General features: G+C 42.1%; 1 protein-coding gene across 1 annotated transcript in view; it reads right to left on the bottom strand.

Annotated features, from left to right (window-relative positions):
- Positions 1-14,633, bottom strand: part of QSER1 (glutamine and serine rich 1) — a 51,293-nt gene that overhangs the window by 5,650 nt on the left and 31,010 nt on the right. Inside the window, exons 4-9 of the mRNA XM_044680715.1 lie at positions 10,625-10,935; positions 8,829-8,945; positions 8,145-8,278; positions 7,003-7,217; positions 3,493-3,630; positions 1,770-1,867 (exon numbers count right to left, since the gene is read on the bottom strand). Coding sequence (XP_044536650.1) covers positions 1,770-1,867; positions 3,493-3,630; positions 7,003-7,217; positions 8,145-8,278; positions 8,829-8,945; positions 10,625-10,935 — 1,013 coding nt within the window. The remainder of the gene's footprint in view (positions 1-1,769; positions 1,868-3,492; positions 3,631-7,002; positions 7,218-8,144; positions 8,279-8,828; positions 8,946-10,624; positions 10,936-14,633) is intronic.

Below are 14,633 nucleotides of genomic sequence, written 5' to 3'. Positions count from 1 at the left end.
TCTGCTGAGCCACCCAGCTGCTCCCTAAACATTGGTTCTAAAATTTAAACTCTCTTTATAGCTTCTTATTCCCCTTATTAGTCTTATTCTTAGTTCCTTCTAAAATAAATTATTTTTTCATTCTGTCAGATTTAGATAAACAACTCAGCTACTGAATGTGAAAATAAGAGAATCTCCAGACTGCAGAAGTTTAAGGGATTTGATCAAATGACAGAAGTGCTGGTCAATCAACTCTAAAAAGAATTAGATCAAGAGAAGGAGAGCAAAGACAATTTTAGCTTAAAAGAGTCTTCTGTTTTCAAAATGGAAATTAACTGAATATTATGTGATACATTCATTAATTTAATCCATCATGTAATGCAACATGTTCTAGTTTTTGTGTGTGGCCCCTGTTATAGGGAAATCATGGGAAAACAGGAAATACTGCAAAAGCAGAAACAGAGAGAAGTGGCTTTTGTCCCTGGAAGAGTGTGTGAGTGAGTGAGAGAGAGAGAGACAGAGAGACAGAGAGAGACAGAGAGAGAGAGAGAGAGAGAGAGAGAGAGTGAGTGAGTGAGTGAGTGTGTGTGTGTGTGTGTGTGTGTGTGTGTGTGTGTCTGTCTGTCTGTCTGTCTGTCTCTGGACCCCACAGTTGGACTGTGTGGGTTAGACCAGTGATGGGCAACCCACACAGTCCACCTGCAGGGTCCAGACACACACACACATACACACTCAACCACTTCCAGGGAGACAAGCTGCTTCTAAGAGAAGTCCACACACTGTCTTCCCTCAAGAGAGAAGGTCCAGCCGCCCCTGCAGAAAGTCACCCTCCAGAGTTCTGGAGTCTCCCTATCTCTGCTTCTGCAGTATTTCCTGCTTTCCTAAATTTTCCCCATAACACCCTGCAGTTTCCCCAGCCAGCACTTTTCAATTCAGGATCTTGAAAATCTGGGTGCTCTTAGGGGAAGAATGAAGTAAAAGAAAATTTGTGAGGGCCTAAAATGTCAGAAAGAGAAATGAGAAGCCCCACCCTGGGGAGCCCCCTCTCCCCCCATGGCTCCTACACTAATAGGGTGGTCTAAAGCCTGGGGGCAAGACAGGTGGGACCACAAGATGGCCCTGGGCTCCTTCCCACACATTGTGCAAGAGGTGGGTGGCTTCTATTCAGACCAGCACAGCCTAAGACATAAACACTGTATCAAAGGAGCAGCCTGGCCAGTGGGCAGAGGGCGGGCCTTGGCTTCCAGCCTGCTTCCTTGTCCCAAGGCCTATCTCTGACCCAGCCAAGCTCAGACACCCTGAAGGCCCTCTCTGTTTGGAGTTAGGAAGACCAGCATTCAAATCCTGTCCTCAGACACATCCGGGATGCCTGACCTGGGCAGACTGTTCCACCCCCTTGGGCCTCAGTGTCCCCATCTGTAAAATGGGGATAGTAACAGCCCAGCCTCATGGGAGAAGAGCCACAGAGAGCCTGGCAAAGGTAGGGAGCCTTGGGTCAGGGAGCATTCTCCACAGGCCCCCCAGTGCACAGGCCTAGCCCCAAACTTTATACACACAACCCTCTGGTGCACTCACAATTTCACTGTACAGGTGTCTATGCACGCATACAGGTGGAAGAGATTTTTATCATGAAATGTCTTTTGGGAACCTAAAACTGAACAGGAGTCATCTGGCGAAGGCAGAAGCCGGCTCCTTGATGGGGAAGAGTCCGTGACACTCTGCCTGCCAAAGAGGCACAGATCCATCCTGGCTTTAAGGCCTCGCTGGGGAATGTTGTTCTGAGGAAATACCTTAAGCGGCTGATCCAAATGCAGCTTCAGAAGAAGTTTTCTTCTGTTATCACTCAGCATACCATCAATTTTCTTCATGTGAGGCAAAAGAAGCTCATCTGAAATAGCGAAATGTAAGTTTGGTAATCAATTTTGAAAACATGTAATACACTGAAATAGTAAAAGTAAACAAGCTTCAGGGAAAACTATTTCTTGAGTCAATTCCCAACATTCAGAATCAAGGACTGATGAGGACTATCTGAACAGGTCATGGAAGGTGTGCTTTTTAAAAAAACATGTTTTTGGTTATCTTATTGACTTTTATATCCCCTCTACTTCCAAACATATCATTCCCTTTCCACATCCCAGAAAACTATCCCTTACAACCTAAAAACAGAAAACAGGAGAAAAAAATTCAGTAAAATTAATCAATGTATCCAAAGCACGTCCCCTGAGGGTTTCATCCCCCATGGTGTCCTGTGTCTGTCCAGAGCATGGAAGCAAAGCTTTCAAACACGGCCTCGATGAGTATCTCCCAATAAGGAAGTAAATGACAGATGGCTTCGCCATTGGCATTCTGGTCATGGGTAGGCCTCTAACAAGATGGTGCCCTGGGATGAGGCATTCGAGCTCCCCAGGCTGGGCTGGGCCGCATCATCTGGGAAAGGGGGCAGAAGGAGAGGCTGCTCTCCAAGATCTTTCTCCCCTAATCATCAGCCTATGAAAGAAGGCAGGAGCACGCCTTTTGTTGAGGTGCCGGCACCAGTCCCAGCACCAAGCACAATATGGGTGCCAAACCTTTATTTTTAAGAGATTTTTATTTGCTGTTCAAAGCAACACAAGAGGGAGATGATGCAACTACTCTGGTTCTACAGATGAAGAAACTGAGGCCAGGAAAAGTTGCATCAAACACCCCAAACTATTAGGTGGTAGTCAGGGCTCAAATGGAGGCTTTTTGATTCAAATCTCTGGTATCTTTCTCAGATAAAGTAAAAGCCCTCTGAAAAGCAGTCCTTTTCAAAGACGTGCTAATTTATTTAATAGCAGATAAATGACTTTAGAAGCCATCTAAGGTCAGTTCACATGAGTTCAAGTTGAAACTTTCCTGCTACTGCCTCACACACTGGGGAGTCCACATGGACCTGAGTTTCTGAGGCCGGGCTCTGTGACTAGCTATTGGGCCTCAGCTGGCCGGGAGGAGGTCTATGACAGACTCAGCTCCACAAATTTTAGGCAAGCTCTATCTTGCCAGCTAGGATATATGGTAAGGCGGGGCACGGGGAGCAGGCGGCAAAGAACAAGTCCCTGGAAGGACAGAGGCTGAGGGGAAGGGAGTCAGATACTAATTCCACCTCCTTGTAAGGAGCTTCCTCATTTTTTCTGTTTTCTCTGAAGAGGGGGTCGAGCCATGCTCAGGGATTTGACACTGCAGTCCCCTACGGTCTGAGAACAACTCCTTCCCACTCACTCCACACTAGCCTGTCTCTTTGTCTGCATGTACAGGATCCCACTCAGGGTAAGAATCCCAGGAGTACATAGAGCTGAATACGCCGGGGCTGAGCCATTGGGGCTTTTGCAGTGACATTATCATCGACAGTAAGAGGCCAAAAGGCCTCGTCAAATCCAGCAGCACTGGATCCCTCCCAAGAGCTGGCCTGTCTGACCGAATAAACTATTCAAGCAGAGCAGTGGCCAAGAAGGCCCATTCTGCAACTCTGCCCAGTCCTCGGGGCCCAGAATGTACCATTGCTCTTCTCTAAAGCCTGCATCGTGTCCGAGTCTAAGGCGATGCTCACGAGCAGCTCCACGTAGCTCCTGAAGGTCTCCTTCATTGCTCTCGTGTTCAAAAATCGAGGGATGGAAGGAGCTGGAGGGTCAAACTCTAGAAGACAGAAACAATGCTTTCTCATTGAAATACTCTAATTCCTCAAACATTCTGCACTTACTATTCACAGTAACAAAGTCCAGTACAAAGGGCAGGACCCAAGCTGCAGGAGACATCTCCCTGGCCTCGGCCTGTACCTCTAACTCCAAGGGAGGCAGAGAAGGTACCGGCCACCACTGGGGGTCCCCTCCCTCCCTACCCTCCATGATTGCCACAGGACTCTTGGCACAGGCACATAAAAATGGAATAAAATAGTGGATTTTTGTCCCAAAAGTTGGGCTCTTTGGGTTTATCATAGACTGTCTTGCTGACATCATTGACCCTCCCTTCTGTCTCTTAGCCAGTAACATACCGTTTTGATGACCAAGGCTTTATAGTATAGTTTAATATCTGGTACTGCTAGGCCCCCTTCCTTCACATTTTTTTTCATTATTTCCCTCGATATTCTTGATCTTTTGTTCTTCCAAATGAACTTTGTTATAGTTTTTTCTAATTCAGTAAAAAAGTTTCTTGGTAGTTTGGTAGGTATAGCACTAAATAAGTAAATTAATTTGGATAGAATGATCATTTTTATTATGTTAGTTCATCCTACTCATGAGCAATCAATGTTTTTCCAATTGTTTTGGTCTAGTTTTAATTGTTTGGAAAGTGTTTTGTAGTTGTAGTAAATGTGGTATCTGTTGGTGACGGAATACTATTGTGCTCAAAGGAATAATAAACTAGAGCTGGAACAACTTCCAGGAAGTTGATGCAGAGTGAAAGGAGCAGAGCCAGAAGAACATTGTACACAGAGACTGATACACTGTGGTAAAATCGAATGTAATGGACTTCTGTACTAGCAGCAATGCAATGACACAGGACAATTCTGAGGGATTTATGAAAAAGAATGTCATCCACATTCAGAGGAAGAACTACAGGAGTGGAAACACAGAAGAAAAACAACTGCTTGAACCCATGGGTTGATGCAAACATGACTGGGGATGTAGACTCTAAACCACCCTAGTATAACTATCAATAATATGGAAATAGGTCTTGATTGATGACACATAAAGAAACCAGTGGAAATGTGCATCTGCCGGGGGGGGGGGAGTGGGGGATGAGGGGGCAGGATTAGAGGGGAGATTAAGAACATGAATCATGTTACCATGGAAAAAATTTTTTTCTGAAAAATAAAATAAAAAAAATCAGAGGAAAAAAAATGGGATAAAACATTAAACTTCATTTCCTGAGCACTGTGTTCCAATGAAAGGGACAAAGGGACAAAAGACAAGTTTTTTAAGGCCCCTTTGAGTGTCTCATTAGAATATAAAATGTCATGATCTCTTCTCAGGAATTCAAGTTTAAGAGGAACATCTTCCCTCTGAAGAGGAGGCAGGAATTTAGGTTACCCAACAGTGTCACCTAGTGGCCAGTCAGGTTTGTTCAATCTTTTCAGTCCTGACTGGGAGACCCATTTAAGGTTTTCTCCTAACTGAGGGGCTGCCATTTCCTTCTCTGCTCCATTTTACAGTTAAGGAACTGAGGTCATAAGTTGAAGTGACTTGCCCAGGGTCTCCCATGAGAAAGTGTGTGCGGCTGGATCTGAGCTCTGGAAGAGGAGCCTTCTTGACTCCAGGCCTGGGATCTAACATTTGTACCACTAGCTAAAAAGACTTTCTTCCCAAAAAAATAATTAAAAAAAAAAACAATGGTGCCTCATTTCTATGCCTTCCTTGAAGGATCAATGCCAAAGCTGAATCTTTCTATGTGATAGCTGCCAATCTGTGTGAGCAGTGCCAGAAGGAGCTGGGAATTCATTCAGAGATGAAGGCCTTCTCCATCCCTGCTGCCCTGGGCCTTTGGGGGGCTGAACTCAGCCTACCAGGGGCAGGCAGCACACAGGGGACAGTGACAGAAGCCTCCATGGAAGAGGCAGCCCTCTGGAGAGGGCAGGAGAGCTCATATGACAGACTAGGCCCAGTCCACACGGCTATAGCAGAAGGGGCATGGGACCTCTGGGGTGCCTTGCGGGCTCCCAGGGAGGAGGAGTCCCAGGCAGGGGAAGGGAGATGCTGCCCTCCAAGGGCCTGGCAGGGATGGAACAAGCCATCACAAAGGGGAAGGAATGCCACAGCCCAGCCAGGCCAACTTTTCATTGGATGGGGATCTCCGGGAGACTTTACAGGCTGTGGGACCCTGAGGAAGTCACTTCACTGTAAAATCAAGATGACAAGAGCCCACAGGCCTAGCACTGGGGGAGGATCAAATGAGCTCTCTGCAAAGCACTCTACAAACCTTCAGGTGAGGCCTAAAGTGCCACACTAACTGTTAAGGGCTTTGACAGGTGTTGGGAACCAGGGAAGCTGGATGACAGTAAAATGGGGAGAGCCTCTGAGTGTGGCACTGTGTCCCCATTGTGGGGCAGGTCTGGGGGCAGTCACACCGCAGCTGAAGGAGGAGAAACAACACGCCAGGCCTGGGGCTGAGAGGACGGGAGAGACCCTCATCACAAAAAGGCCTGCAGTCACACTTGGCAAGCAAAGGAGCTTCGAGGAGGCCTATTTAACGCATTGAGGGTTTCTGTAGTCTCCCTGTGCAGTGAGCAGGACTCGAGACCTGGAGTCTGAAAGACCTGAGTTCACAATGACCTTAGCCAAAGGAGACCCTCCTGAAAATCACTTACTGTTTCTGCCTCAGCTGCTTCATCTGCAAAATGGGGACAATAACAGTAGCTATCTCCCAGCGAAGAGGAGGATCAAATAAAGCACTGCTTATGCACACTGCAGCTGCTCTACAAATACTAGCTATGACCTTCTCTTCTTTCCTCAAGTGGGTCCAGCTCCCTAGTCACTGGCAGTACAAGTACACACCCAGCTCTCCCAGGGCCAAGAGCAACACATTTTTCAATATTTAATAAGAAGTCAAAAATGCTACAGTAAATCACAATGGAAGGGAAATCCCCTTTTCTACCAACTTGTGTAATTTGAATCTGTTATCCTAAAAAACTGCAATCCCCAGCAAAACTACGATTCCCATAACCCCATTCACTTCCTGTTGTTACATGTTGACGTAGACAGGACATAAATTGGGTGGAACGGGCCTTGTGAGCAAGTAGATTAGCTTGGGCACATGATTTTATTTTGTTAGATAATTACCTTTTTATTCCTCTACTTCTAGTGATTATTAATAAATCTTATAAAATATAATATTTGGAGTTATTATATATTAATTTCAAAATTATACATTTATGGTAGCCAAAGTGAGGTGCTTGATAGAAAGACTAGTCTCCCAAACGATCAATCTGTAATGTGCCGCATTTTGATGGCACCTCTCAGAATAGGCCCTCTCCACCCCCCATGACCCCTGGGCACAGCGGCCTCCCCTGCTCACCATCCTCCTCGCTGCCACTCATGTGGATCTCAGGCGAGGAATCAGACTGGGAAGACTCTAGCTCTTGTTTCCATTTCTTCCGCTTCTTTGGCGGCGGTGGCTCAGCCTGCATCTTTGGCTGCTTCATTTTGGATTTTACGGAAGAGACTTTTGTTGTTTTTGGTGCTGGAGGATCGGGAACTTTACTGCTAGTACTTGGCTTTGAATGAACAACTCTGAAACATTAGAAGCATTTGCATTTCATTAATGCACAAATTCTGCCAAATGACTCAGGAAAAAGGCTCCTGCTCACTCCATCAGTCATCTTAATGTGCTGGGGCAGGACTGATTTCATCACCTCTTGAGCAACTTTAAGAATCTGATTTAGACCCAAAATATCTCTAATAGATTCCAATGCCTTTCGCATTAGAATTCTCTTTTAACCATTTCTATTCAGCATCCAATCAAGGGACTAATTATTTGAGTTCCTTCATCCATCATGTCCTTGTAGGGAGCACCCAACTCCCAGAATCTTACGGGGTATCCCATGACCACAACATCTGACAACAGACTCCACAACAGGTCATAAATTAGGTCTGGCTTTTGCTTGACAGCTCTGGGAGGGGGCAGTAAAGGAAGGAAGGAGACAATTTGGATCACATAACTCCAGAAAACTTATGTGGAAAAATTGTTATTACATGCAATTGGAAAAAAAAAATTAACTAAATTGAGGCCTGGCTTGTGGAGCCATATGGGCTCTGAAAGCCCGAGGACAGAAGAAAGCCATGGACCCTAAAAACCACTGAATGGTTCTGCTTTTGACTGGTTCTGGAGAATTCTCTAGATTAGATGATAAGGTGAGGCTTATCTTGTACTGTCCTATTCCAAATCTTAACACTTAGAACAGTTCCAGAAACTACAACTACATTAGAGTCTCCACATGGTGGCACCAATCAATGGCCCTCAAGATCCCAGCAGGGCCCAAAACACCACAGAAAGTTGTTGTCTATGATGGGGCCCTTAGTTTTAGTTTATTTAATGGGCATCAGGTACTGGATTTCACCTTTAATAATTAAAATTTAGATAAATATTTCACTGGTTTTATTCTGTTCTCCATTGTGAATGATAGGCCCTGCCCAACATTAAGGCAAGAAAAGAAATACCTGGATGTCGGCAAAAGGTGACTTCTTGGCTTTTTGGAGCACACTCTGACATATTCCTTCTTGTTGGTGTTCTCGATGAATTTTACATATACCCGTTTGTATTTACTCTTTGCATCCCCAAAATATCCAAGATACTGAGGGGAAAACACACATAGATGCCAAATTGTGTGACTGTACTCATTTCTTTGTAAAAAATAGACTAAGACTTCAAACAAAATATAAAATTACTTCATTGAACATTAATCAAATGTTGAAAATGGCATCTTCTCATTTAGTTAAAAGTTTAGATGCAATTTAGGGAGAGAGTTGCTATCACTGGTCAGGTTTGCTTCAGGCTGGGATGGATTGGGGATATTGGGGATAAATTCACTGCTCTATGAGCCATCAGAGGGAATGTCAAAGAGCGTATCACACAATACCCAAAGTGCCATTATCACCTGCTTATTTAGACATTTAAGAAGACTTAAATTTCTGTTCCCTTTCTTCAAAAACAAAATTATTTGTCTAGTATTATCTGCATACATCAGTAGAAAAAAGATATCAAATGTTTTCATTCCATTTTTCTCAGGATATCCTAACACATTCATTCCACAAATGCAAACTGCAGAAGATATTGTTGAGTCTCATCCATTACTTTTCTTAAGCAATGATCATTCAAAATGGATAAATATTGATTCTACTTACACTGTTAGTGGCAGAAAACTCTCTTTGTCCATCTCGAATTTCAGGAACAAACTTTTGCAATAAAGCTTTTTGTACTTTCCAGATGGCTGGAGGTTCTTTACCTGTTTTTAAAGCCACCTGTAAAACAGAAATAAATCAAAATGAATGGTTTGATTTTTAAAATCATAGAATCTTGAAAGTAATCAAGAGTCAAGGAGTCTAACCTTACATTCAATATAGGAAACCTTTCTATCATATTCTTTATAGATGACTCATCTGCTTGAGAGATTATTACTTCAAGAGAGTCCACTGAATTTTTCTGGTTCATTAAATATCAAAGTTCTTGGTATTTAGTTGATATTTGCCTTGTAGCTTCTACCACATTGGTCTTTAAGGAGCCACAGTGTGTTAGTTTGTGGTACAGAGTAATAGTATAGCATATTTGTAGAGAAAATTATCATTAGATACAAAAAGTCTTCACCTAATAAATGATTTTTATTTGAATTTTAAAGTTGATAAATACTTGAAACAAATTCTGGCCACTTAGATTTTATAAAGACATACTTTTTTTTTTCCTCCTCCCTCTACCCTGTTGATCTCACCATGACCTATGACTTCACTGGCAGAGGGAACTCATGGTAAAATAACTCCCTCTGGGGCATTGAGGTTAAGTACCATGTTTGTCCATGGTCATATGTCTTTTATGCATCTCAGCTTGACAAGACTTGAACCTAGAACTTCCTGACTCCTGGGCTGGCTTTCTACCTATTAAGTCAAGCTGCCTTCAATGCACTTTCTTATTCCCAATAACATTTTAAAGTTTTATTAATGCTTTTAAAAAAGCCACTATGGTCATTTCCTAATACCTCCCACTCCCTACCCCCTCTAACTCCCCTTAAATACCACATAAACACAGTTTAATAAAACAAAGGGATTTACCCAACAATATAACTGTAACCCAAACCATGGTAAAATAACATAAAAATCAGATTTCTTTAATACTTTTATTTCCAAATTTCTAAAAGATATTCATTATTTTTATTTTATTTTTGACAAAATTTAAAGCATAAAATGACACATTTAGCTATTTAAACCTCAAAGGATGAAAATAAACTTTTGTATTATTTAAAATATATGGAAATATAGGAGAAATGCAACCGAATTAAACAAATATTTATTAAGTGACTCCTTGTGCCAGACTACACTGGGTGTTGGGGACAAAAAAAGAAAAACTATGGAGTCTCTTTTTAAAAAATCTCATAATCTAAAGTATTTGGGGAGAGGGGAGGGTGGGACAGTTATGACATGGACCACAAAAAAGTACAATTCAAGGTGCTCTTTTGGGGCGAAGGACAAAGTAGAGATACAAAGTACTTCAGGAAAATGTGAGGAAGAAGGAAATCAAGGAAAGCTTCATGGGAAAGGTATATCATGAGATATTCCTTAAAGGGGAAAAAAAAAAAAGTTAAAGAGATACAAGGAGAGAATAAAGGAATAGATTATGGGACCTCATTACTAGTCCAGTTTGGCTGGAAGAGAGTGTGTGATGGTCAGCCATGTGAAATAAGGCCCAGAAAGCAGCCTGAATTCAGAATAAGGAAAGGCTTCCATGACAGTCTAAGCAGCCAGCATTTATTTTATAATGACAGGGAGCCTCGAAGGCTTGCGAGTAAGTAGGGGACCAGCATGGTCTTATCTATGACATGGAAAATGACTCTGGAGAGAAGTGGGTAGAGGTGGGGAGGCTGAACAGCAACACCCCTCATCTTGTTTCAAGTTATTTCTATCATGTCAGGTGAACATTGGTCTGCACTCACCTTCAGGTTCTCCATGTCTTCTATCTTCACAACGTATTCATCTCGTTCTCTGTACTGGCCCTCTCCTCCGCTGTCTGTGTCCTCCTCTTCAGTACATCCTTCGACTGCAGTGGTTTCCTGTACCTTTGCTAGCTGGTCTGAAGGAACCCCATCAAGGCTGGGGCCCAAGGCCTTTGGGGGCTCTGTCGAGCTCGTGTTTTCTGGATCATTTATTGCTGGGGAAGTAGTGTGTAAAGATTCCTGCTTAACAGCAGCATCAGGAGTGGTGGCAGCAGGAGTCGGAGCTAAACCAGCAGCTGCCTTTACAGCTTCTAAAATGAAATAAAAGTCGAGAGGCACTATTAATATCTGATTTCAAGTCCCTTCCTTGTGAGAGATAAAGCACTCTTCATTTATAATGAATGACTCATTTTTATAAGCAGTAGACTAGACATGTCACACCTGGGTAAAAAAGCCCAGAACAGCCCAATGCCCACAGCCACAGAGTACCAAGAGCTCATCACAGACCTGGAGGAGGGGCAGCAGAGGTTGGGATAGACAGGTAACAAAATAGGTCCAGTGTGAAAGACAATGCGATATGAACCATGGTCTAAGAGGTTAGCATAAAGAACAGTAGATTTATGATCTGGAATCCTAGCTCTATTTATTCCCCAAAGAATTCTGACCAAGACTCTGAACTGTTATGGACTTCAGGGTCCTCAAGTCTAAAAGGAGGAAAGCAGATGAGATTATCTCTCTGACCCCATCAAATGTAAAACTCTTTAACTCCATGATTAGAATTTAAAGCCCCTGGAGTAGTAGTTGAGGAAGAATAGAGCTTGAAGGGATAAGTGCTGAATCTTACGTTTAAGAAAAATCATCCTCTATGACAACTCTGGGAAATTTTTTTTTAAATGAAGGTGATGGTCATGAGCCAAGTATAAACTGCTTAATACTGAACAATTACACTGCCGTTAAGTAAATGTGGGATGTGGCAGTGAGCCCCAAAGTTATGAAGGATGATAGTTTTCCCACTATCTTTATAATTTAAAACCATTTGTTTTTAGTCTGTGCCTTGTGACACAAAGGGTCTGAGGAAATGGTTAAAGGCATGTAGCACAGTCTAGATGGCAAGGAAGCAATGGAGAAAATACAGAGGATGGAGAAGAGTAATCTAAACCTAGCCACGTGCAGGGAGTGGGAGGGTAATACAAGCTAACATTTATACAGCACCTACTATGTGCCAAGCACTGTGCTAAGCCCCTGGAAGCATTAAGACAAAAGTCTCTATCCTCCAAAAAGCTACAATTCTATTGGGGAAATAACAAGTATATATATATAGCTATATAAGATGCAGATATAATAATGATAATGGTAATATTTATATACCTACTATTTGCCAAGTACTTTAAAATATTACCTCATCAGATTATTATCAGATTTACAAATAAATGTTTATTTATTTGTGTTAGTTTATTATCCCCATTTATAAATGAGGGATCTGAGGCAAATAGGTTAAGCGACTTGATCACAGTCACATGGTTAATAAGCGTCTAAGTCTGGATTTGAACACAGGTCTTCCTGAATTTAGACTTGGTACCATCTGCTGTGCCACCTACCTGGTATAAGAAAGCTTAAAGGGTCAGGTACTAACAGCTGGAAGATATGACATGGGAAATGACTACAAAAGGTGTGTGAGCTGATTAAGTCCTTTTTTTGGTAAAGATATTTCATTTTATCAAACATGTAGTAACAATTTTCCACATAAGTTTTCTGAACATACATGATCCAAATTATCTCTCTTCCTCCCTTCTCCAGGTAGAATAAGCAATTTGATCTGGGTTATATGTATATTATCATGCAAAATATTTCCAAATTACTACTTTTTAAAAAATAATAATATATAACCCCCCCCCCTAAAAACACAAATAAACTAACATGAAAAATCATATGCATCATCTGACTGCAACAATTCTCTCTGGAGGTGGATGGTGTACTTTGTCATAATTCCCTCAGAATTGTCCTGGATCCCGTATTGCTGAAAGTAGCTGATCATCACTGCACCACATTGCTGTGTATGAGGTCCATCCCCCCAGCCCCCTTTCTGCTTATTTCATTCTGCATCAGTTCATGCAGGTCTTTCCCGAGCTGGGGATGTCTTCAAGGAGCCTGAGGGGTTCCATGAGGCAGGAGAGAGGCCAACCCTCCAGGAATAAGACGCCAATGCAAAGCTCCTGACATGGGAGTAGGCAAGGAGACCAACAGGAGCAGACTGCCAACTACATGAAAAGGAAAGTAACATGAAGACCAGAAAGGGAAGAAGGCCAAAGTTGTCAAGGGCTTTACATGCTCTACGGGAGTTTATGAGCATATCTCTGGGATATACTAATACATGTATTATATTATCTTATCATTATATCCATATATCCATATATATAGTATGATGCATATACTATATATATAGTATTATATTATATACCAGAGGTAATAGGGAGCCAGTGGAGGATATGAGTAAGAGAGGGAGTCACTTTAAAGCCTGTGGAATGGAGCAGAGGCAGACTTGAGCTAGGAGAAACTACAGCAGGCTATCACAACAGTCCAGAGGAGGTGGGAGAAGGGCTTGAGCCAAGGAGGTGACCTGTGGAGGAGGAAAGAAGGGAGTGCATACAAGAGATGTTGTGGAAGCAGAAATAACAGCATGAGCAACTGATTTTGAGAGGGGCTGAGCCTGGAAAGCTTTTTCATCACCTCTTGAAATCATTCTAATGCTCAAGTGCTCTGTTCTTCAAGAGGCTTTTCTTGGTCTCTCTCAATCTCTAGCTCTATCACTTGGATTTAGAATATATTCTGTATATGGAAATGTTTTGTATAATAGCATATCAAACCATATAATATCAAACCACCAACTGTCTTACAGAGGGAGGAAGGGATGGAAGGAGAAAATTCGGAATTCAAAATGTTAGGAAATGCCAAAAATTGTTTTTACATATAATTGGGAAAAAAGAAAACATTACTGAAGGGTTTAAAAACACACACACACACACACACACACACACACACACACACACACTCTCATTTTGTACTTATCTGTGAATACACATTCCTGGAAGGCAGGAGCCATTTTACTTTGGGAGGAATCTGAAATAAGAACTTTTTAGTTTTCATTGGCTTCACAAATGAAACCTGATAGAATAAATCTCAAACAGGGCCAGTAACTGCTTCTAAGCAAGTTCAATTCATTCCTTCCTCTTTTTTGTAGACAATTAATGATGCAGTCCCATTTCAAGGTGTGAAAGCTCCACTGATAAGAGGGCTCTTCCAATCCACTTTCTATGCCAATGCAGAATAAGTTTCTACTCTTCCTAAACCACAAACATCATTTCCATTCTTATATTATTCTCTTCTCTTTCCACTTTAAACTTCATATTCTATATTTCTCTAAATAGAATAACCAAATGTTTGTCCTACATAGAAATATCTACCTAAAATTTGAAAATCCAAAGAGATTTAGTGGAAGAAAAATGATGATTTTTAAGGCCTCTTCTTATAATGAAAAAAATTCCCATGTTATCAGAAGGAAATCCATACAAGGTTTGCAGAAAAGGACTAAGAAAATAGTCTAGATCAGTTATGGGCAAACTTTTTAAAGAGGGGGCCAAAGTAAAGGAAATGCTCATCTGTCACTCTGTTTCTAAGGCAACTCTTTCCAAGTTTCATTGTATTGTATCCTATTCATTGTATTCATCAGATTAGAAATAATGCTGCATGGCAGGATAGAACATTTCAGGGGGCCTCATCTGGCCCGAGGGCCTCATCTGGCCCGAGGGCCTCATCTGGCCCGAGGGCCGTAGTTTTCCCGACCCTGGTCTAGATGAAGTTGGGGAGAAAATCTCAAAGATCCAATGCATTCTCTAGTGGCTAATATAGGAAGAAAATACTTTTGAAACCTGAGCAGATTAAATATCCCAAAAAGTTGTTTGAGAAGTGAAGAAAATAATACTATCAGAATATCAGACTTGAAAGGGATCTC

The sequence above is a fragment of the Gracilinanus agilis genome, chromosome 6 (assembly GCF_016433145.1).
Source record: "Gracilinanus agilis isolate LMUSP501 chromosome 6, AgileGrace, whole genome shotgun sequence".
NCBI lineage: Eukaryota > Metazoa > Chordata > Mammalia > Didelphimorphia > Didelphidae > Gracilinanus > Gracilinanus agilis.
The sequence above is the reverse complement of the archived record's forward strand: the minus strand, read 5'-3'. Positions and strand labels throughout refer to the sequence as shown.